The 25,428-nt window shown below is 41.7% G+C and overlaps 1 protein-coding gene across 2 annotated transcripts in view; it reads right to left on the bottom strand.

Annotated features, from left to right (window-relative positions):
- Positions 1 to 12,182: 12,182 nt before the first annotated feature.
- ESRP1 (epithelial splicing regulatory protein 1) overlaps positions 12,183 to 25,428 on the bottom strand; it is a 33,020-nt gene continuing 19,774 nt past the window's right edge. The window contains exons 12-15 of one of the 2 annotated variants that reach the window (XM_053995125.1): positions 25,061 to 25,259; positions 23,056 to 23,224; positions 14,131 to 14,236; positions 12,183 to 12,634 (exon numbers count right to left, since the gene is read on the bottom strand). In XM_053995125.1, the coding sequence (XP_053851100.1) occupies positions 14,146 to 14,236; positions 23,056 to 23,224; positions 25,061 to 25,259 (459 nt within the window). In that variant the 3' untranslated portion in view covers positions 12,183 to 12,634; positions 14,131 to 14,145. The remainder of the gene's footprint in view (positions 12,635 to 14,130; positions 14,237 to 23,055; positions 23,225 to 25,060; positions 25,260 to 25,428) is intronic. The other variant, XM_053995134.1, reaches the window with a different exon arrangement.

Raw genomic sequence — 25,428 nt, 5'->3', positions numbered from 1 at the left:
CCCCCAGCAGCTCTTGTCCTGATGTCTGGCAGTTTGGCTACTTCTTGGTTAGAGTCCCTTCCATGCTGTTGGATTTTGGAGCTTTAGCCACGGTTACAGTTGATTTTCCTGACAGCTCTGCATGACACTGTAGATGTTCCAGTGCTTTCCGAGCCAGGAGAGCTGCCCTGCTGTATGGCCCGTGTCTGCTCAGACTCAAAGCTGCCTTCTGTAGATGGCAGTGGGAGGCTGATCAACAAGGTCAGGGAGCAAGGTTCTCCCTGGGAGAAGCAGAGGGGCTGGCCAGCCATCAAACCTGACCGCCTTGACTTCTGCATTTAATGCTGAGGGCTGACAATCAAAGAGTAGGAATGGATGTGGAAGCTGCCTCCAGAGAGGAATGTGGGACTGCAAGTCGTGCTCTATATGAAAGACTCCTCAAGACACATTGGAGCTGACTAGGAAGAGAAACAGAAAATGAGACAGCACTTCACAGAGGTGGGATTTGAACCAACACAAAGATGGGAACAACTCTGGGGGAAAACAGTTTTATACACTCTAGATCAAAGGATCTACACTGAAACCCAAAAGGGTACATAAGCTTCAATTCCCCTTACTAACTTCTAGAGAAAGAGGTTATTGAAACTTTGACAGCAGATTACGGAGCCCCATCATGAGAGGAAGGATTGTTAGAGACACATCTGGAGAACTGTCAACAAGTTTGTCAGAAACAAACTTCCTGATGGGAAAAAGCAGTTGCATGGCAGAGAAAACTAGGACAGGGCATGAATAGTTATCCCTGACTGCATACAAAAGGGTGTGGAAATGCGGACACTGTGGGCAGCACTGACTGTTCCTTCTGTTCTGGTGTGCTGTTGGCCTGGGTCTTGCTGGGGTTTTACCCTTTACCTGTCACCGACTGACTCTGGGATTGTGGGTTTGCAGGACAGATGGCAGGACAGACATGGTTTGGGGGCTTGCCCTGCATCAGTACTCCTCAACCCCTAGCACTTGAGATCCAAACCTTTTGTCTAATGCTCCACTTTTGACTGTACATTCAGCAATGATGACAAAATTTTGTTGGTACCAATGACTTCAGCACTTACATTGTCATTTACAGCTCACAGCTGAAATTCATGGCCCTGGGTGCTCCTGGTATCAACAGCTTCCATTGAATAACTGCTCAGTTGTTAACACTCACACTCTATTTGGTCTTGTCTCTGGGGCACAACAAAGTTGATTATATAATTCACCACATCCTTATATCCTGGATATAAGGATAAACCTCTTTCCCATGAAGACAGCCTGATACTGGAACAGGTTGCCCAGAGGTTGTAATCTCTCTCCTTGGTAGGTTTGATTAGACAGGAGGAAACACAGAGTAACATGGTCTGTCTTGAGAGCTGTCCCTGCTTCGGACAGGTTTATGGATTTGAGATCTCTTGAGAAATGCTTCTGACCTGAATTATCCTATGATCCCACAAAATCGGCACATTTGCTTGCAGCAAAATATTCCTTCCTAATGCAGTGCATGGAATTTGCCCAGCATTTCCCTAAATCTCAACAAGGAATAAAGAATCCAGGCTATGTGAATGTAGTCCTTAGCAAGCATGTCATTTCAAGGCTTTTTCCTGCCATTAGTAGTCATGTTCATTTACCCTGACTAATACTCTCATTTAGGGTCATATGATTGAAAAGACCATTCTTCTCAGTTTCTTCTATGTCTAGATTCTGGTATTTCTCACTGAAATCTGTCAGGCTTCAAAAGCAGTAGCATCCTTTCCCCAGGCACCGATTACTCATCTACAACAAGTCCACTGTTCTGATACTGCTCAGGCAGACACATGCACTTTCTTCTCCAGCAGTAGAAAAAGGACAGAAAGGATGGCAGATGTCATCTTTGTGGTTTGGGCATTCTTACTTTCCTCCATGGCTCACACCTGGATCATTTGGATCATACCTTTGGACTCAAGAGGAAACAAACCAGTGCAATGTTCATGTGTGCCCAAGGGCAAGGGTTAATCCTAAGAAGCCAAGAAAAAAGCCTTTTCCTGGATTTGAAGGAACCCTGTGTTCTTAGGATTGTGTTCTTAGTGGCAGCTCTTGTCTCAGTAAAGCCAGTGCCTTGGGACTTGACAAGAGCTGACACCACCTTCTGTATCAGGAAGCAGTTTCCTGTGTACCAGTGATATCTCAGAAATTGTTCTAGGCTGTGGTGCTTGTATGGGTGTTTCTGATCACTCTGCCTGGACAACAAAACTACTCCAATTTTGGTTGTTCAAGATGAAAATTAAATGTGAAGTCAAGTTTCTGTTTGGTACCTAAGCAAATTCACATCCTTTGCTTCAGATAAGTCATGAGCCTGAGACCACCTTTCAGACATATCTGTGTGCCCTGTACAATTCTGCTACCCAGCAGTATATACCCTGCTATTCTTCTCTTGGCAAGGGCATTAGGAAATTCAGAAGAAAGCCCACATGAATGATCTTAACAGGGCATGGCCAGCCCAGGCAGTTCAGCTGTCCAGATCTCCTGAAGCTCTCACAACAATCTCCAACAGCATAGGCAAGTCGTTCAGCTTTTCTGAATGACAGCATCTCTAAATCTCACCTGGAATATTGGTTGGCTAGCTTGCACAGGGATAGCTTCTTCAAAGCCAAACCAAACTCACCCAAGGTTTCAGTTGTATAAGGTCAAATATTAAGAAAAAAAAAAAGGGGGGGGGTGTATGTGAAATTTCCTAGGGTGGCAGAACACTGTATTTCTTAGCAGAGTCAGACATTTGGAACAGATGCATGGATGCTTCCAGAGCAGAATGTATATGGCCAACACATCTCCAAGAGCCAACTCTGAGGAACCAACCATTATTTCCCAATTAAATATCAAAAATGGGGAATGATGGGTGGTCTGTTGCATAATTTACTCTGGGGTAGATAATTCACATTTTTTTCCAAATGTGTCTCGGCACAAGGGCTTTTCTTGATCCTTAATTCTTCTCCTCTTATCTGAAATGCCATTATTCTCTGTTGCTCTCTGTGGGAGGCATGACCAGAGCTTCACATGGCAGTGCAGGCAGAAGCACTGCTGCCTGCTCTGAACCACCACAGCCCTCTCTCATCTTCATCCCTGCCTTGCAGAAATGAGAAGAACTTGTTTGGTTTTTTAACAAAACTGCTGAACTGTCTCCTGTAATACCCTATTATCCTATCCGGCTGCAATGTACTGCTTTTGATTTTTGCTTGGCTGGTTTGCTAGCAAACCCTTTTTGTATGTATATGTACTGCACTGGCGTGCCAAGAGGCGAGCAGAGATATGTCTGTCCTGCTATGTGTTTGGCAAAAGCTAACCAATCCTTTTAGCACCAAACGAGATGTCATTGTAGTCACCCTCTGGCCTCTCCCTCAGCAAAATGAGGCTATAAAAAAAGGCAGGTCTCCAGCCCGTCCTATTAGAGTTAATGAGGAAAACCCAGTGAAAGTCAGCGGTGCAGGGGCCTTTCCGTTCCTGAGCTGGCGGCAGCCGAGCAGGGCTGGGGTGAGTCAGCACGGGGGACGCGCCGCGCTCCGCCGGCAGCGAGCGCTCCGCGGCTTGGCACCGCACCGGCTGCGCTGTGTCCCGGCTCGGCAGAGATTCACACCTCGCCTGAGCTGGGGACCTCTTGCGCGGTTATCCTCGCACCTCCTTCAAGTGCGAAGTAGAGGGAGAGCGCTTACAAACGCCGTCTTTGAGTGTGGGGATTCAGGATCTGTGCCAGCAGCTCGTGTCAGCTCTGAGCCTCCGTGTTCCTGTGTCGTGGGGCTCTGACAGGGCAGATGAGTGCTTCCCGTTAGATACTCGCAGACACCAAAAATAGATGCTCCATTACTGCAGCATGCTAGCTGACAGTAATGATAGGGCTCTGCTTACTAGTTCAGTTACATACTGGCAATCTAGCCTTTTTGCATGCTTTATTTATCAGGTATTAATTGCAATTTCCACTTATCAACCCCAGCCGAAATCACTGCATTATCTGTTGCAGCGGTCAGACATTTACTTATTTTTGCTTTTATTATTAGCATGAGAAAACTCAATTACAGCAGGCATGCATACACAAACACACAGTAGTAGGTCTGTGCTGATGTTCTTAAAGATACACATCTGCTGATACTAAAAATAGCTCCTTGTCAGCAGCTTGGTAATTTTAGGCTCAATGAGAATTCATCCCCATGGTAACTGTACAGTTGTTGAATCATTTATTATTTGAGCTTCAAAATCACAACAGTGCTGGCAATTTTCATCCTCCAAACATTTTTAAGGACCTTTTGCAATGTTGTAATACTCCTTGCTCCACACCATCAATATTTGTCATGCAAACAGCTGTAGCTGACTATCTGCTTCTCCTTGGACATAGTGGTGCTGGGATACTCGATAGCAGGATGACAGTTTAAATAGGTTTCACTTTTGTGATAACAGCAGTCCCATGATGTGGCTGTTTGGCCAGGGATGGTACACACGAAGCCCTGCAAACTCCCAACTGGCAAAATGAAACTTTAAAGTGTCAACCTAAGCCACAGTCTTTGTCTCAAGAGCCAGAAAACAAGATATCTCAGGTCTCGGTGTTGCAAGAGGTTTTGTAGATAAGAGGTTGTTAGTTTTTAACCTTTCAGATAGACGCTGTTGACCCCAAGCCGGTGAGGGGACACACTGCCTGGTTTTGTGGAGATAAAAGCTGTTTGCACTTTCCCTTGCTTATAGATAGTGCTCGTAGCCATCTTGTGCTAAACCCAAGAGAAGTCAGACCACTAGGCTGGCAAAAAGTAAGGTGAAACTCACGTTCCCTGAGACCAGCAGTTGCTCAGACTCTGCTGTCAGAGTCTCCAGAGAGTAGGACCAGGGTAAGCTCTGCAGGGTGGGGCAGGAGGTACAGAGTGGGCACTGTCAGGTTTGAAACAACAGAAATCACTCAGCAGCAGAAACACTTCCATAGCACCCAAATTGCAGTGAAATGGGGTGCCAGAGACTGATTTCAGGATGGCCTAAATCACAGACACCAGCGCTCTCACCAGCCGCACACATGACTTCTGTTGCACAGTTGCTGGCCATTGGATTTACTGGAGTGTACAGCACAGCTGTTACGTTTTAGGTAGGAGAGGTTCAGTCCCTTTTAGTCTGACAAACTGGGATCTGAAAGACTGACCCAGAAACACAGACACTATTCCCAGGTGCCAGCAGTTGTAACGTGATACACTTAACAGAGCTGATTCTCCTGGCTTAAAACATTGCAGCTATTACACACTGTCACGACTGATGCCGTATTTTTAGATCAAATGCACTTTAATTGTGTGAGCTTTTGAGAAGCTCTTGGACAAGGTAATCTGCAAGGTGCTTTGAAATTGCCTTTTGTCTTATTAGTTCAGTTGAGTTGAACACAACAAAATAAGAATGTGCAGGCACCTTTTACATCTGCTGTGCAGCTGCCTTCTACCTTAAGCAGCATTCTGTAAATCTGTCAGTACCCGAAGTGTGTTGTGCATCACCCTGGTGGGATTTGTCAGGTGATCCTGGTGTGCACTGCAGGGAGAGCCAGCGTCTGCCATCAAGGAAAGCTCAGTTTCCCCTCCAGTGCAAGTGTATGATCACCACTGATGTCAGTTCAAGTCACCTACATGCCAAGACAATACAGGGGTTTTCTCATAGACAGGAGCAGGAGAAAGGGCCCATCCACAAACCAGCCCCAAACTCTGAAGTTGTCTCCTGAAGAAGCAGCAGCTATTCTTTATTCTTTATTCTTTATTCTTTATTCTTTATTCTTTATTCTTTATTCTTTATTCTTTATTCTTTATTTATTCTTGCATCTAGTTCCTCAGTCTGCTCATTTAATTAAACCAGAAATGGCCTTCCTTCCAGTTGGTTCAGCTGCTGTACATTTATCCCAGAGCACCTACAGAGATAGATTTGGAAGGCACTGCCTTTTTGTATTTCCACCTACCAGGATCCATCTTCTCGGGCTGGGAAGTGCTCTCTGTGGCCGCAGCCTCAGCTGGTGGAGGTGAAGCCAGGTCTCACTGTGCCACAGACAGACATGTCAATAGCAGAATTACTTGCTTGTAGCAACAAAAAAGCTGATCACAGCTCATAGGTTTTATAATGAGTTGGGAGGTGAAGAAAATCACCTGCACAATAGGCCAGAAGTGGAGTATACTCTCAAACCCTTTGTGGTCAAGAGCTTGGTTTCAGGCAGTTTTTCCCACTTGCCACACAGTGCTGGGTGGGTGGTTTGATTCTGCTGAGCAGGGTGCTGCCCATAAAGATGGGTTGGCTGTGCCAGAGGCTCCCAGCTTTTCCAGAACATTGTTTTCCTCTTTTTTCCTGACAAAGGATGAAGATCTGAGTAATGACCTCTAATATGCTGTTAGTGCCCTGAGGTGCACAGCTAAGCACAGCACCCAGTTTTACATTGTCACTATTTTTTTTTTTTTTTTAACCTTATTGTACCTTTTTGATCCTGCTTGGAGAGCAGTAGGGGGGGAAGAACATCCACAGTGATGTGTGATGCTCCAGCAGCATTGCAGACCAAGGGCCCCCACAGCCCGTGAGCTCCCCGGCTGGTTGTAACCCAAGGCACTGAACAGTCAGAAGCCTTCACCAGCGAAGCTGTTATTGAACCTGCAGAGCAGCTGCAATTGGTGGCCACACACGGAAAGGAGACCCAGCCTGCCTGAGATTTCGAGATCAGGTTGGGTTTGAAGCTTTGGGTACAGTCTCCTTGAACATAGGCTGCTTTTTAACCTGAAGTCAGAAATAATGAACATGTCATGCCACTCCATACTATTTTTGCAGTCACTGTCAGAGAAAGAATCAAATGTTAAAGCTCATGTCTCAACTCTACCTTACTAGTTTTTCCCATCTAGTTGTAACTGTATTTCAGGGATGGCTCACAAGCAGTGGGTTGCTCTAGTAATGTCACTCTGTCACTTTGTGCTTACTTTTTGATAGCTTTTAAGTGACATTTTTTCCATGTAATATCCCTTCCCACCTTGCCTGAAGGCAGACTTGCACGGGCTGAAACTTTTTAATACATAGGCTGCTTTGTTCTTTATTTGGCCTGAATCTTGCACTCCAAGTTACACATCAGTCTCCTAAAAAAATGCAGGTGAAGCGCTGCTGTGCGCCTTTTCATGTGGTGAGCACGTGGCAGGCGCTGCTGCTGCCTGCGGAAAGCTGGGACTGCTGGGGAGCTCGCAGCAGACACCTTCCTCTGTAACCTGATGCTGGCTTTGATGTACGGGCTGAGACTGGAAGCTAAGCAAAGCTACGGTGATCCTTCGTTTCCTGGAAGCCAGAGGGGCAGGTGGAGGAACACACGGACAGCATGGACAGAGCCAGCAGGCTCTGGATTGCAGCAGCCCATGCAGCTGCTCCTGTGCATAGAAGGACACAAGACATGGGATTTGGTGTTAGAGATCTCAGAGCGAGCATGCACAAAATCCCATTCTGCTGCTGCTGCTTCTTTACACAATGATGGATAGATTCTCTCTGCAGGCACCAGTGTGTAGCAGCTCTCTAAAAAGCAAACCAGGCTTGCTGATTAATGCAGGCCACCTTTAATTTTCTTTGCACTCATTTCTGTACATTCTTATTTAATTCCTGTGCTATTATGGTGGGCTCTTACTGCTAAGTGCACTTAAATGTGACTGCAGCCATGTGAGAGAGGACCCTCTTCTGTCCCTTTCTCCCTCTGTCCTTGCCCATCAAGGATCTCACTGCAGCTGAGTTCATACAGCCTCAGCTCTTGCCCAAACCTCCCAAACACCAGCAGCAATTCACAGCAGGGCCTCAGCACTCCCCCTCCAGGCTCCCTGACTGTGGTGAGCCCAGGCTCACTCTTTTATTACCAGTCAGGCTCAGAAATCAGCATGAGATTAGTCATTAATTGCTTGGGCAGACAACGGTTGTAGCTTTTGAGGTCCTGCACTTTGCACTCCTGCATTTGATTTCTCTTCTGTGGTGTAACAAGACTGGGTGGCATAAGTTTCTTCCCCCCATTTGTCCATCACGGGAAGTCTTGACTGAATGTGGGATGATTTGATGTGCTAGTGCTATCATCTGGGGGAGAGTCTCCATCTGGCCTTCCCTAAATTCCCCCTAGGTCTTCTCAGGCTGTTTAATGGCCTGTGATCCTGTGCTGCTCTAGTGACAGACCTGTGTTGTTGATGGTGCTCCTTGGTTCTTCACTGCTCATTCCTGGCTCAGCACTGGGGCTCCCTGGAGCTCCACCATTGTTGATCTAGCTCCAAACTGTGTTCAGTATTAGCCAACTACAGAGTAGTTAAAGATCTCTGTTGCTTCTCTGTGCCCAAGAATGCCCTTGGACTCTCAGAGCTATGCCCAGGACTCAAGGTGGTGTGTGGTGCCACAGGGCTGGGTGCAAGCATGGCTGATGAGGGAGAAGGGATTTTCAAAGGGATTTTCACACTTTCATACTATGAAATCATGGCCCCAGGACAATATTAGGGGCATATCTTGTAGGCAGAAGTGATATATTTCATTAACTGAAGAGATAAAGTTGAAAAAACCCCCAAAGTTCAGGTGTGAGATGATAAGATATTTCTGTGTTTCAGACAGTTTGTCATAGGCAATGAGAGCCAGTCAGGGTAGGGCTTACTGGAGTTCATGTGGGCTCCTTGCTCAGCTATGGCCACTCAGTCATCTCCCTGAAGCCCAGCCAGGCTGATGTGTACAGCCACATTTCTCACAAATGAAGGCGTGAGATTGGTATTTAATAACTTTCCACAGTGCAGTCACAGTCAGCTTTTTCAGCTGTTTTCCAGCTTGGTTCTGTAGGCAGTGCTTTGGCTGTATGTCCTTTCAGCGGGGTTTGCTGCAACTCTGTCACTGCAGTGTCTCATTGCAGGAGCTCTCAGAGCAGACCAGAAGCACATTGCCTGGGGAGATGCAGGTAGTACACCAAGGAACTGCCATGTGACATGCCAGAGCCACAGGAGAACAGTTTTTATCACCATGTTCCATTTACACCATGAAAACAATTCTTTTCCTTTGTTTCCTTTAGTACAGCATAACCTTCCATCAGCTTCACAAACCAAGCAGGGCAGAGGTGGGTGAAAACAAATTCATATTGCTTACACTTGCTCTGACTGCCCAGAGTGACCTATAGTGTGTAAAAGGATCACTTGGCTCCTTTCTGGGCGAGTCTACAAGATTTGTTTACATCTCCATTCAAGTGATTAACAATTAAACAACAACAAAGCAAGGAGTTTGTGTGGCTCCACGAGCTGACCCTGCCTGTCTGAGCACATGCTGAAATAACCAATTGTTCTGAGGGCTTGGCAAGCCCAGCAAACACAGGCTCCTTCCCTGAGTACAGCACCAGAAAGGGACGTGGTCTGGATGGGAGATGCTGGGAAGTGGACCATGCCTGCCCTTTGTCAACCTCTCTCCTGGGGCAGCACTTTGACATTTGTTCAAGATGGTTAGTGCTTTGGGTCTCCTCTCATCCCCTTCCCCAGTCCCAGGGGCACAGCCCAACTCTACCCTATTCCCAGCTCCAGAGAGGCCAAGGAAGTGATGCTGGGAAAAGCAGAACAGGGCAGAGGTGGGAGCATAGAAAAAGAGAAGAAAGAACTTTCTCCATGTAACACAATACATTTAAATATAGTCTTTATGAAAGTGTAATATGTATTTTCACTTTTTTTTCAGATTAATTCCAGTTACCTTCATATTGTAAGTTCTTTACATATTCAAACACATGAGTGATAGATTCCCATCTCAAGTTGAATCAATACTCTTAACCTCAAGAAAGTTACATTGTGGAATTGGACTTTCATCTTTACTATGGAGTCTCAGGCTTTCCTGCTTAAATAAATAAAATTGCCTCTAGCTAAGAGCCTGTTTAACTGAGATAATGGAGATATTAAGGGATAGCAAAGCTGTGAGAGTCACCAACTAATTTTGCAAAAAGAAAACAGAACATACACATTTCCCCCTTCTGTAAGAAATATTTCTTGTTTGTTTTCTAAACAAACATATACACATTGTAACAGGGAAATAATATTCTATTCAGCTTTAGGTTAAATGATATTTAACATTGTAATGAATTTAAACAGAAACATATTGAAAAGGAATATAAAGGATTCCGTTCTGAAAATATAGAATCTAAAAATTCCCAAACATGAGAGAGCTTGTGAAAAACAGCAAAATATATATAATCTGAGTTGGGGGCTAAGATGTATGGCTAACTTTATAATATCTGAGGTCAGGGCCCTAAGAAAAAAGCAGTATCATCACAAAGATGAACATCTGAAGAGGACATCTTGTCCACATCTGTGCCTGACAGTGGGACCAGTTATACCAGTGTCATTTCTGATAAGTGCTTGGCCAACCAGTCCCAAAAGATTACCAGGGTGGAGACTGTGCAGCCTCCCCAGGCAGTTTAGATCAGTATTTAACTACTGCTGGTAGGAGAAGGTTTGTTCTGATCCCTGCCTGTAACTCCATCCCTCACTTCTGGTCCCATGCACATAGGAAGAATTTATTCCTTCTTTCTTTGTAGCCACATTTTTAATATACTGTTCTCATACTTCTCCCCAGCCTCCTTTCACCAAACTAAGCAATGCTAATGCCTTCAGCAGGCCTGGGAGAGCTGCTTTCACATTGCCTCTCTTCACTCTGCAGTTTTTGAGCAAATTATTGGTTATAAGTTTTTTATGAAGCTTTACAGTTACACTGTAGAGAATACAAAGGCATCCCAAACAAAAAGCCCATTTGTGCAACCCAACATAAAGTTTGTTTTTGCAAAAGCATTTAATTATTTTTGCATTCAGTTTATGATTTATATTTCCAAACCTTTTCTGGCCTATTGCTTCCCATCCCCTCATTGTCTGTCTCTATTTGCACACTTGAGATATTCCTGCACAGTTAAGAGGCAAAAATTCTATTCCCCCCTCACTTCCCTAGTGGCTTATAAAGGCTAATTCTCCTTATGCATAACTACTAATTTGTAATTGTGCTACATAATTAAAGGCAGAACCATTTTCTCAGAAGGAAAAGTTGGAAATACCATTTAAAAGTATCTTGCATCAATTAATCATATTCAATGTAGTCATGTTTACAGAACAGTAATTTAAAAAAACGCCCTGTCAAATACTTTAGACTGTAAACATTATGAAGTTTTCCAGGATAAAATGTAAATCTAGATTACTGTGGCTGTAGTGAGCAGGGGAGGATTGCACAAAGCAAAGAGAAGGGCAAAAACCAAGGAAGAATTAAAGGGGGAAAGATTGAATTTTTTTAATTGGATACTAGAAATGAGATTATCACTTGTCTTGTCTGAAAGACTTTTTTTACTTTGTCACCTCACCACTCTCTTTTGCTCTTTCTTCCCTTGTACTTACTTTCAGAGATACCAAGGCACTGTGGTGGATTTGGGTTCATGGTAACTAAAAACTCCTACAGCACCACCTACCTAAAATGCCTGTATTCCTCAGTTCTGCAATATTTATTTTGAACATGCCAAAGAACCTATCGAATTTGCCCCTTTTAGCCTCGTACATCTCTATTTCAGGGCTTCCCTTCCCTCTTTCTTCAGCACAAATGAGGATTTTAATTGCCACGGAAAGGTGTAGTGATCTACTCCTGTACCTGAAGCCCAGGGCAGGCAGGGAGACCCAGGGCTGCTAAGAAACAGCAGTTATTTAAGAGCATGTATAGCGTTTGATTTCTCTGGTAAGAGAATCTGGGTTACTGGCTATAGTCCAGAGAGACCAAGCTCAAACTACCAGCTCTGACTGACCCTCTCTAGAGCAGACAAGACACTGGGTCTTAACTACAGGTCACATTGCTTTTCTTGCATAGGAGACAGTCAAACACCCAGAAGAGTGGGGAGAGCATGAAGTGGAAATACAAAAGTAGGACCACAGGAGAGAGGTTAACCGCATTTCTCATTTTCTGAGTGCACAGTGCAATCCAAGTCTGAAAATGCCTACTCCTGTAAGCCTTTTAAAATTTAAATACTTGAGTGCATAGGAAAAGCCTACAAAAGATAAGAATCAGAGACAAAGCATTTAACATCCCACACATTTTTACAAAGTTACAGCATTTTTTTCCTTAAGATAATCCATTTTACATTCCTAATTATTTCTACACTGTGTAAAATATGCCTGCATATAAAGTTTAGTGGCTTTTTTTGCAGAGATTAGACAAATATATACAAGACAAAAGATTTATTAAAATGTCAAATGCAAAATTAGAGGTTGTAAAACACTTTAATTAAAAAGAACAATTTTAAACTGTGTGCAAAATTATGTAAAAAAGACTTTTTTGTTATTTCAAAGAACAAAAGAGATCAGACTTTGTAGGCTCAGGCTGAACAATTTTTGTGTTAAGAGGAGCTTAATACTTTATCAAGCAGACACCCTCAAGGACTTGCACAATTTCAGCACCTGTGCTCTTGGTGAAGGGCTTAGTGGTCTGTGTGTGCATGTCTGAAAGTCATGCATGAACTTTAAAACAGTAACAGATCCATCTGGTCACTTCCAGAGTTCTGGTGGTTTTTCTCTTGAGCACAATTGGCTTGAGAAGTAGTAAAGCTTGAAACATAATCAAAATCTCCATCTAGGCTTGCTGTGTTTGTTCAAAACATCAGAAAGGGTAGAGGAACCTGCATGAAAGAGTTGTGCAGGTCACTGAACACCATGATAAAAGCAAATATCAATTTCTTGATTTCCTAAATTAAAAATCTTTACAGAAGAACCAAAGCTTTAGTTTTCACCTTACATACACACAGTTTTAATGACATTTTCTACTAAAGTTAAGAGTGCTTCACTAAGAGTACACCAGAATTTATTCACTATTACATGACCTTTTATCTTTGGAGGTGAAGCTTTAAAATCAAGTCCACCATGGCAATGCCATTACTATCTCTCAGTGCTTGCTCCAGCCACTTCTACTTTCCTGTCTCTGGGCCAACACAGGCACTAGCACTGCTAAGCTGTAAACTGGCTGAAAACAAAGAAAAACCCCATGAGTTTTTCCAGCTGGATTAGCTTCCTGATCTAGTCACTGGATGGCAACACAATAAATGGATGGGAAGTGATGTAGCATAGTTTGGCCAGGAGTCCACTAAGCAGCTAATTATGGCTCTGACAGTGCAGGGATGGGTTTTAGCTTCATCAATCCAGCTAAAGGCCAGCTTGTTAGACAACAAGCTGAGATGGCCACTCATACACATGCAAAAGTAGCACACTTGGATGACAGTGAGGTGATGCTGCAGGTAAAGGTTTTGACCAGAACTAGATTACACCCTGGGCTAAGTTGTCTGTGTCAAAAGCAGAAGAATTAGAAAAACCAGACAGTTTTGTTGCTATTTTTCAGAGGGAAAGCTGAAAACAGTAATAGAAGAAAGAAAGGGGCATGAAGAATCTAATCACTTCTTTGACCATGTATTTTTTCAAAGACTAGAGATTACAGAAGCATTTTTTGCAAATACATTTCTATGTCTTCCTCTGAGACTATGACACACTAAGTCTCATGGTCCATCAATACACTATTTTGCAGTTCAACTTGCATTTTTCTGCACAAATGCTTTCTGGGTGACTTCACCCTTTGACTGTTCCTACACAGATCAAGTAAACCAAACTTGAAAGGTTGAAGTGGCCTGATCAGAAAGCTCACAAAAGCAAGAGAGTAGCTGCTATAATACAAACTACTTCATTGCTGCAATTTTATATCAGTGTGAAGCTTAGACATTAGATTCTGTAGTTACCTAAGAAAGTGGCTTATTCTGTCTAACCAACACCTCATTTTAGTGCATTGCTAGGAGAGTAACATCATCTCCACACTTTGCTCCACAGAGAAAACTGGCTCTGAGAAGCTTTCTGCAGGCTCTTGGTACTGCTATTAAAGCTTGAAGTAGCATGCATTTGAAGCCCTGGGAAACATGTAAAGCAGCAGCCCTTAAGATGACTGGAATAGTTAAAATCCTTTAAATTATGGCTTTCATAGGGTTTCACAAATTGCAGTGTGACATTCTGGACAAAGCAAAGTGTAGCCACCTTCTCAGGGCAGCAAATGACAAATTATGTTGAGTATGGTGGTTATCTGAATAAAACACTATGATACTCACAAACCCTGTCTCCTGGGGTTTGTTATCCTTACCTTCACTAAGGAAGTCTAACTGCTGGGCCCTTTAAATGCAAATCCATTCTTTGGACACTGTCCTGGCCGCATCATTTGTGTGTAAAAATCCATCCTCTGCTGCATACTACAAACACAAGTTAAGATAGAAGCAATCAGAAGCCAAACTAGTACAGAAAAGAGCCAGCAGCTGGCTATGCAACCTTAACCTTAAAGTGCTGGACAGATGTCCAAGGCTGCAGAATTAGACACTCATAATGCTCCCACCACCATGGCATTAAGAGCAATTCAACAACAGAAACAACACTGAGGTAATCAGCTTTTCCTAACAGCACAACACATGGGTACACACAGGATCTTGAAGATCACTGTCCCCAGACTCTGGCAGCCCCAACTGACTGACCTCAAGAGAGTGACCCTGGAGACAAACACCTCCTGCACAGCCACACATGCCCAAATTCTCTGAAGGAGGAGTTAACATGTTCAATACTAAATAGATTTGCACAGACCACTTACTCCTAAAGTTGTGTTAATACTGAAGAACATCACTGGCTTCTCTTATTTACTCTAGAATTTTATGAAAGTTAAAAAAAAAAAAAAATTAAGAACTCACTCCTCCAAGAGCTCATACTTCTTGCTCAAAGCTACCTGAATTTTGCTTTATCTCCTGAGCATGACACCAAGCACATAACCAGTTCCACTGCCATTTCAGTGCTATTCCTTAGACCTGGGATAACCTCTCCAAACCAAACGAGAAAGGTAGCTCCCAGATGACCTCCACTTCTGCTCTCCCAGCCCAAGGCTATGAAAATATTACAAAAAAAATTTCTACTGGGCTCTATCAGTCTTCCCTTTATGTCCTTACATCGGTGTTTCAATCCTTAGCTGAGCTGGTATTCCTGAAGACTAAGTTTAGGCCAAAGGCTACTGTCCTAAGATGCCTTGTGGAGGAGTCCTCCCTCCACATGAGTCCTACAGTGTTAGCCTATATTCTACCTCCCTAAATTAAAGCTCATCTTCTTGAGTGCCTCTGTAGCTTCCAAGTCCAGTAGGCACATTTGCCCCAAGCATGTCCTCACCAGTTTTCAGTCTTGACCTCACCAAGTTGCCATTATTTGCAAAGCCCTGAGTAATCTTTATGCAGCAAAGTATGGAAGGGAATAGTTTCATCACAGCAGGTAACAAGTAAATCCAGCAGACAAGCCATTCCTGGACACAACGTATAAGTGTTTATAGCCTCCCTTCAGAGAAACCTCTTCAAGGTATTTCAGGAAGTGAATGAAATTGACTGAGGTTTAACACTGTGGCTTCTACAGGGAACAGCTGTCCATGTCTAGAAAGAAAGCTGCTTTTCCTTTTTTCATAGGAACTGCTTATAATGCTTGTTTATCCCCACAACTGCTTTCCTGGGTACCTTTGTGGCAACATCTTCCCTGGTGGTTCCACTAGATAGCAGAGATAGCCTGGTGCCAAGGACAACACTTGCAATAATTTTTGTCAATTTTGATCCTATTGTCTGAAAAAACAGCTGTAGGAAGGTAAGACTTTAAGCTGTAGAGAACCATCTTCATACAAACTTATCACAACACTTCCCACTAATCATTTCCTGCATGCCTCTTCTGTTACAGTAGTAGTCATACTAATCCCTAAAAAACTACCACTACAGTCAATACACCTTTGTACTACTCAGATTCTCAAACATAAGATCCAGGGGTCAGCTTATGACACTAATGAAGCCAAAAATAAGCCTTCTCCCACCAGTACACCATTCAGCTTTAGAACTTATAGCCATCACATGCTGTCTCCAACCTTTATTTTTTAATGTAGCTAAAGAATAAGGATATGAATCCATGGCAGATATGCCCATCCACAGTTTGGATACAAATACATCTGGGATGGAGCTCTCTACAGCTGCCAGCAAGGCAGCATTTGCTTCCATTTACTTATATTTCATGGACTGTTTAGGCACAGCATCTTTTTGTGGTCACTGGCAACTGCCAGATATTAAAGGTTAGTGCCACAATGGGACAGGCTGGTCTTCTTTTAAAGCAATATTAATGCCACAATAATATAATTTATTCAGGAGTAATAAAGAAAAATCTTTTCTTATGCCCAAAATATTCAATCTGTAGATGTTAGAAAATTTGATATTCTTTTCAGGTCTTTCATAGCTTTTCTCAAAGGCTAAGGGTGCTACCTGCTCTGACTCCCTATGAGAAGATAACATATGGACTGTTCCCAGCCAATTCTATGTTTGCCCAGTCTGAGGGGTGACAAGCTCCCAGAGGAACAGCAGCAAGTGACATAGAGTGGTCACGTCTCCAGATGGAAAAGAAGTCAATAGAAGACCATGAAAACATAGTGAAAAGTGTCTAGGCAGGCATACAAGACAAGTATTCCAGCCTATATTATCAAATCGAACAAGCCTCAGGAACAAATACTTGCATGTTTTACATCAGGCCAGACAGCATTTCTACAGTTGTTCTTAGGTGTATACCACTATATAATGATGCAGTGTAAGAGCTTGAACTCTTTTTATATCCCTCTAGTTCTTTAAATCAAATATGATATGAAGCATTTCCCAATGCAAACCTTTTTTCCTTATGAACTGATCCCTCTTCCTGAATCTCATCAACAGGCAGATTGGATTTTTTCCAATCGGTATTTCTGAAATTGTTGTATTCTCCAAAGAATCTCAAAATAAAACAATTAAGTTTCAGAAATCAGTTTTGGATGCAAGAACAAGTTTTCACATGTTCTAAAGGCTGGTGTTGGCATTCAAGCAGCATTTGTACACCTCAAGGGATCTCAAATAGTCATCACTAAAATATTATGTGGAAACATTGAGGCTCACTGTCTCTCCTGATTTCCTAACAAGTTTTTCCATTATACATTTGCTTAACAGATACCAATATCCAGAAGGAAGCTGTGGTTTATATTACAGCTGGGTGTGAGTTGGGAGCAGTCAGCATATGTAACCAAGCAAGTTTTCAGATTTCTGCCAAGTATCTTGCAGGTCCATCAAGAGAACCACAAACATACCCAGCACTATTTGCACATATGAACAAATATGTGCATAGACACCATCTAGAGGCTTCAGTTCTCTCCCTGCAGATTTTCTATCCCTATTTTTTCTTTGACTTTTTTTTTTATCTGTAGTCCTGAAAGTTTTCTGTTTGTGAAGTGTCTGCTTTGTGACAGATACTGACAATATTCTTTCATCAAGCTACTGATTAGCAGCTTCTATTAGTTTCAGGACCATAAGACAGGTCCTGATTGCAAGTTAGTCTTACTTCATATCCCTTACTGTAATACCCAGAAGAGCACTAGCAGTCAGACTCATCCATTACTGTTTCAAGATTAAGTTATTGCCCCTCTTTTCTAGGCCTAGGAAGCTCAGCAGACCTAGAACACCTCTGCCAGCAGCAGGAATAGAAAAAGTAAAAGATGCACATTAGCGAGTACTTTCAGAAAAACTCAAAAAATTTTGACAGATGATCCCAGACTTCAGTGAACTGCAGATCTTTTCAGAAACTGGTAGGGATTTCCAAATACTCCTTGGGCTGGTATGGCACATGACTATAATGTGCAGGTATACACAAGCTTACAGCATAATACCTATAGTGTTCACTACTGGAAAGCAGCCCATGAGGAAATGCAGCTTCAGTATAAAGCTTTCTTAGAAGTGGTTCATACAAAAGTTAATAGTAAATTTTGTGGTATAATCACCAAAGTTGAAAGTTTTAACACGGTACTTTGTTCACAAAAACTAACAAGACATGTTACTAGCAAAAGTATTTACACAGCCAGAATAATTTTCCTGTGCTAAGATTGGAATGTTTATCCACATTTAAAGAAAGAAAGGCTGCATAACTTGACAAATAGCAGAAGTAGGAGCACTAAACAAACAGGTCACCTGTTAATCAAACAAACACTTAGATCCCTAAGCCTATATAATCATGGAGGAATATCACAGATAGTATACCCAACAAGGAAGACTTTTTTTTAATTTAAAAAAAAAGCTTACAGGTCCAAGAAGTCTTATTCCAAGATCAACCCAGCCTCTATCCCTGGAAACACAGCTTCTTCAATACAGATACCTTCCCTACATTTAACCAGATAACCCACTCTGGCCTACTAGAATCAACTTCCCAGCTGGATAAGATCATGGTAGCACAACAATAATAAGCAAGGAGAATGGATCCAGAAGCTCTGCTACAGAAGACTGCAATAGTCTGCCCTGAGTAGTGCTGGGACTTTCAACACACCCCTGTAGGAGGCTGCTTCTGAGTAAAGTGAAGCATCCAGCAATGTACTTTGGTGTCGTGAATAATCTGAGATCATGGCAAATGTTTTAAAAAGCCACCTGCATGGATGACACACATGCCTTCAGGCACAACAGGCACATCTTCTCTCCCACCACTGAACTGTGTTGTAAGTAGGCAAAAGGAAAAACAATACTCATACTGATCTCTGCAGCAAGCTTGCACAATGTTGCTGTAACAATTAATCCCTCATACCAATCCAATTGTTCTACTAGTTAGCAGAGAACAGTCAGAAGATGACAGTAAGAGCTGCTACCTGAAAATCAAGTCATTGAGTATATTAAGGAAACAAAAGGAAGAAGTCCCCACCAGTCTCCATGGCAGCATTTTGTATGGTGGGCTGAGTAAAATCTTTGACACGGCTACCAGCAACAACATTTTAACAGGCGTACCAGCTTTGAAGAAAGGTGGGGTTTGTTTGGTTTGGTTTTTTAATTTAAATAATTTTGCTGTCCTGATATCCAGATAGCTGTTGATCAGAGCATTACTGTTCTGCTGCTTTCACACACCATGGTAGTTTTACTAATTAAAACCTACAAATGAAGGGATAATGACAGCCTATGGAGGCATGCAACAATTAGTCTTCCCTGGCAATGCACTCCTCCTCCAATGAAATATGGTAGTAGTTAAAGGCATCCCTGCTGTTCTATTTCTTAGCAAGCTACATTTATTTTGAAAGTGAATAATTAAGTGTCCCCCCAAACAATCATTCTCATGACAAATTTGTGACATTAACTAAAGAGTTAAGGTTATTTTGACAAATTCATTATGAGAACAGTTCAACGCAACAAGGACAGGTAATGAAGAGTCCCAAGTTCAGACACTTGATTTAAAGCATTTGAACTCCATTTACTGGACAGCAACTAAAAGCCACCAGGAGGCTTTTATATCCAGTGAGCCCATCACTGCAGATGTGATTTCATGCAATCCAAGCTGACATACTTAGCATAAAAATAATAATAAAAACAAAAACACAAGAGTTTTAGAGATGTGGTCCAGAGTGTTGATGTGATGCTGTGACTACAACTAAAAGAGGTTTTGTTTCTGGCTGCTGCTGTTCTCCATCTGTGACAGAGCTCCCAGGCTAAATACACATATGGTTGTTTCCTAATCCAGTTCTGTCAAGTGATGCTGGTTAGCCAGACACAGAGATATGTAAACAAAACTGCTGGCAGCAGCTCTGAATGGTATCGCCCACTTGTTCCTAGGTTTGCCAGTTTTAAATTCCCTGTAACTTAATTGTGCTTCAATAAGAATTTGAGCAATAACCAAGGTTATTGGAAAAGAAAAGAAAAGACTCACTTGTTTCCCATGATGACCATTATGGAGAATCTGATTCATCACAGAGAACAAGTGAGACTTTTTCTAACCTTGATTATTGCTCAGATTGGTCATTTTACTTCTACACATCTGCATGTATGCATACGTAAATATTAGTGCTATATGTATGTTGCATATGTATATACTTCTACAAGGTTATTTGTGTATAATGAGAAAACCCATACCTTATCCAGGGCAGGAAGGGACATAAGCAGACATGAGAACACTAAGACATTACCCTGTATTTCCTTGTGCAGCAAGTGTCAGAATCATACCTTTAACACATAAAAAGGCCTTTTAACTCAAACCACTCCAATGGAAACAACTGTACACATTGGCCCAAGAGGGAGATATCCCCAGCTTAGCCACTATTAGACAAACACACTGGAACATATCCGTGCTCTCAAGCAGTACCTGTATCTCTTAAGAAAAGTCCCACAAAGGCGTGAACAAACAAATTTACCTACCCACCTTGGTTCAACAGCACAAGAATTTACCATAGGACATAAAGCACAAGAACACTCCTCCACTTATTTTGAGTTCAAGGACTTCCTGAGCCAGGTGTGGTTTCTGTGTTTTCACTAATTCACAATGAATTTCCTGTCATGGAATTTATCCAGTTTGTTTGAACCCACACCAGGTTTCAGTTTCCATATCATGTTTTGGCTATAAGTTCTACAAATAAGAATCTCCTCTTCCCACTGTGCTATTTAAAGTACTTTTTAAAAAAAGTAAAAAGCATAAATGTATCACTACGTGAATGGATTTTGACAGATACTTTTGAGGCTTTAAAGGCACTGCTTGCAAGTGATAAAAACTGCACTAGAACTCAAATATAGTAAGAGTCAACTTGGTTTTAAAACTGTTTTCCCTGTAGCAATAGCTTTCAAATTTGTATATGGTAGAAGTTTCTATAGGACGCGTTAGCAATTGCCAAGTAGTGCAGTTAATATTTCCAATGTACATACAGCACCTAGTACACCTAGGATTAGATAAAGGAAAACTTCTTTCCATGAATCCTATTGTTCTTTCTTAAAAGCTTGGGACTAGACAGAGAGCAAGACCACTGATTTGCTGTCAGAACATGTTGCCAGATATAATTACAAGCTGAACAGTGATATCAAAGACTGACAGATCCTGAATAACTTGCTCTCCCTCCTTTTCATTAGGAGTTCACTAAAGCTATTTTAATAGCTTAGAAGGCATCCATTTCTTTACACCACTGGTTTCATCACCAAAGCTGTAAGATCATTAAGACAAGTCTGAAAGTTTCAGGATTTCTGATAGGTGCTGAAAACCAAACCAATATCTCCCTCCTTTCCACCATGTAAGTTGATTTCTGTGTGGAAAATGGAGTTGGACTATTATAAAGCAACTTGACCTTGCAAAACAAAAGTTGTAGAAGCTTTTGGCAGCAGCTCAAAGAAGTTTTCCTTATTTCCATATATATTCACCAGTTAGATTTATGAACCATTGTCTGATCATTACCTACCAGATCTATATTACTTTTCCTGAATGTGCTTTTAAATGGAACACTTAGTACAGAGGATACCCCATTCTTTCCTGCTGCACATACTTAATTTCTGACTTAAATTTCAGAAACAGAAAGCTACATTTAAGAGACTTCTGATTGCTACTTCAAACAGACCCAATTACTTTTTGCATCCTGGACAAAGCACAGGAACTCGCCTGAAGAGAAGTATTAAAAAAAAAAACCAAAAAAGAAAGAAAGAAACAAAAACCACCAAAACCCAAAAAGCCAAGCCAAAAACATCCTCTACAAAGAATCACTACATCTATTGGAGTATATACAAATTGTCTGTAGATCAAACATTCTGGATAGAAAAGCAATACCTAAACACCAAATCTCACAACAAAGAAGCCAATTTGAGTCCAGAAATTTTTCCTTGTTTTCTTTAAAAGGGCAGTGTTTATAATTGGCAGAGAAGCTATGTAATAATAGTTTCCTAAAAACAGTGAACAACTGCCAGTTAGACAAGAATATAAAAAGGATATTTTGGGGCTTGGGATTGATCAGTCTGTGACCAACATACATGCCCACAGCCCAAGCAGTCAGTGATGAGACTCATGTGAGAGCTCATTCAGTGAGAAATCACTAGGGCCTGACATTTAGCCTGCAGTGGCCAGTCTATTCTTATCTTAAGAAGTAGAACATGTCAGTAACCACAGACTATTACTGCTATTATGTTTTCATGAAATATAGAACTGTTATCGAGAACCTTGTTTTATATTGCCATAGTGCAAGTTTGGAATTTTATTTTTCTTAATCTTACATTAACAAGGCTGAGTTTGGTAATACCATAAACATAAAACAGATCTTGAAGGCATTATAGAAAGTAACTCATGAGTGAAGGAAACATTTTAATAAAAAACCACAACAGTCAGTTCACAGACATACAAGTAAAGTAATAAGAAAACCTTTGTTATCTTACAGGTATTGAAGTGCTCATATTGCTTAACAGCTTCCTAAGTAGCTATTTGGTCCCTGCTGCAGAGATAAAAAAAAAAAAAAAAAAACCACAACTTGAGTTTTTTAGCAGATTTCCTAATAGACAAGAAATGGTTTATGGCTTAAAGGGAACATGGCTCCTTCCAAGGCCTCCTGACTGCAGAGGGCAACAGGTATCCAGAGATTTTGTTCTGTAGCAGATAGCTAATACATCCAGAAGAACCAAAAGCCCTTTGTGAGAGGTGTTTATGAGGACAGGAGGAATACATGCCTCTATATACATTACATATGCATTCAATACAATATGTAGTCACAGAAGTAAACAGTTTTCATCATAAAGGTCAAAAGTCACTTTGTTACAAACACAAAGAGGCAATATTTCAAAAGTTGCTAAGGCAGACCCCAGTCCACCCATTCTAAAGACGGGCCAAGGGTTTCTTTATGGACATGGGAAAGAGTACTGCACATGTCAATTCCCACTGAGGGCATAACAAAGCAAACTAGTAAGTTTGAGAGGAATGTTAAGTGAAACAAAAATAAAAAAATATCTCACTTAAATGTGTCCTAGGTTAAAAAAAAACAAACAACCAAACTAACCAGTCTCCCTGCCCCTCAAACATTGCTACCTGCAATACCCTAAAACTTGGAAAATCCCTAGTTATCCTGAAATTGTTTCCCTGAACAAGATACCAAACAAGCTGTTCTTGGTATCACAAGTCCTTAGCAGAGCAGACAGTGTTCTTTTGTGAGCTTTGTGCATTTGCTGGGGACAATTAAAAAAAAAAAAAAAAAAAATTTCTTCATTGCTGCTCGGGTTCTCCTCTGCTTTACCTGGGGTAATATGCTGTGTAGTTCATGAAGAGCTGAGCCCCAGCAGGGTAGTAGGCTGTGGAAGGCTGGAGTGTTCGTGGGTTCAGAAGCATGGATGGCTGATACAGAGCAGCTTCCGTTGGCACAACTGCAGCAGGAGCCGGAAAGGAATAGGCAGGGGGTGAAAGGCCTACAGGGAGCAAATGGAAAATAGGTTAGAACCTCTGAAATTCCAGAGCTAATACATACACACACAACTCCACAGTACATCAGGAACCTTCACAATCTTCTCATCCTTGTTCACCACAGAAAATAAATGTGAGCCACCAATGTGAGTGTGACTACCAAGTGTTACACCCAGCCTCCAGTCAACAGTAAAGTCAAAAATACACAAAAAAACCACCTCTTGCTCTGGGAATAGGGTCCCTTTCTGATACATAGGTCAGTTTTGCTTGTATAGGCTCAGATTTTAATGAAGTCTGCATTAAAGAACTACAAGACTTCACAGTAAGAAGGAAGTTTCCATGACAAAGATCTGTTTAACATTCAACAAGAGAGAGGACTTTCATCCTGGTACTGCTTATCCCTTAATTAATCAACAGCAGAGTGAGAAAAGTCATGGCTTCACAGCTTGAGGTGTTAACACTAAATTAAAAAAAAAAACCCACACCAGAAGTATACTTTGTACTGTTTCAACAAGATGTTAGGCCCTAAATGAATTCTTACTGATGAGAGTTCACCCTCCTCCTTTGCTTTCCTCTTCTCCTCCCCATTGCCATAGAAGTGAACATAAAGCTTTAGATAAAGTAAGACTTAAATTTTACTATTCAGAGTTACAGCCGGCATCTCACTGTATCGTAAAATGTGGAATGACAGGGCCAAAAGTCCTTATCTGAGGAATACATCACAGAACTGATGTATTCAATTGTAATTGGAAATCAGAAATGTGTTTCCAAAGTTTGTGACTCTGCCCAAGAACCTGTCCTAGGAGCTCTCGGGTTCCAACCCATCTGGAACAGCCATCACACATAGTACTATCTACTGCTGACCCCTGCTCAAGATATTTTGTTGAAAGAAAAAAACTCTCCCAAGGATTAGCTGAAGGTGTACTTGCACTCAAACAGCTCCAAAGGAAGTTTGCTGCTGTATTGGCAGCTCTGACTAGCATGTAGAGGATGTTTCTTAAAAGATCTACAACCAAAAAATATGCTTGCATAGAGAGACACAGAGAAAGCTACTACTTGACTACCTTGCCATTTATGATTTTGGAAGCAAAGTATTATTTTTCCCATAGGCTCAGATTTATGTGACACAGATGTTTAGCAAGTTCGCCCTTTGCTCCTGAAGTATTTCTCCCAAAAGTTTGTGTAGAAGTCAATGTTCATCCTAGTAGCTCTGAGAATCAAAATTTAAAAGGAAATACAGATTCTACAATTCTGAGGCAGAAGCCATGTGTATTTCACTCCCACAAAGCCAACCTCCATTTCATATGAACAGCAAAAAGCAAAGGAAGAGTTGAGCCAGTTGCAGTTCAAAAGGCAGAACATGCGATTAAGTCTCAAAGGGGAGCATTACCTATGGCTTCTCAAATTAAGTTTTGGAAGTGAAAAGGGAAGGTCTTTTACTTGACATAAGTAAAATGGACTTGGACATACTTGACAAACATTGTGAGCCACAATGAAAAAATATAAGTACAGATCAGTTAAAATACAAAACAGTTCTTTAATGTCTAGGCAGGGCTTAGAAATTGCTTTTCAGAATAATCTCTCACCCCAACCAATTAAAGTTACAAGGTGGAGAGGGAAAATTTGCCACTGGAAAAGCAAAAGTAGTTCTTCAGTCATAATTCACAACCAAAGGGAAAAATAATGATTGCAAGCTGGTGACAATTTAAGACAAAGGACCTTATTTTAACACCCCCATCTCACAATGTTATCGAAGAACCAGGATCAGAGGCAGCAAAGCAGCTCCAGTACCTACCCGCACACAGTGTAGAGCATAGTGGCAAGACCGAAGCAAAACTTACATGGTAACTTACATGGTGGCGGGGACAAGCCATTTCGATTTAAAGTGCCCCCCATTAATACAAAGTTCATCTCTTCAGCAGAACATTGAAAGACTTCAACATATCTGTCCTTCATAGTCTTCTTATGACACTTCTGTGCAGCCAGAAAAGCTCGATCTGCAGATTTCATCTGAATGAAAGCATCTCCCGATGGACGTCCCTTACAAACAAGGCAGACAAAAAATAAATGTTTCTGTAGGTTCCATGAAGGAGCAGCATAGCAATATTTTGTGCTGTTATAAGAAGTCTCTTCAGTCATAAATACATTCATCTCCAAAGTCAAGTACAGTCAGTCATCCTGAGCACTCATCAGCATGTTTAAGCTCTCC

The sequence above is a fragment of the Vidua macroura genome, chromosome 1 (assembly GCF_024509145.1).
Source record: "Vidua macroura isolate BioBank_ID:100142 chromosome 1, ASM2450914v1, whole genome shotgun sequence".
Lineage (NCBI taxonomy): Eukaryota > Metazoa > Chordata > Aves > Passeriformes > Viduidae > Vidua > Vidua macroura.
Note: the sequence above shows the minus strand (reverse complement) of the source record. Positions and strands in the feature narration are given on the sequence as shown.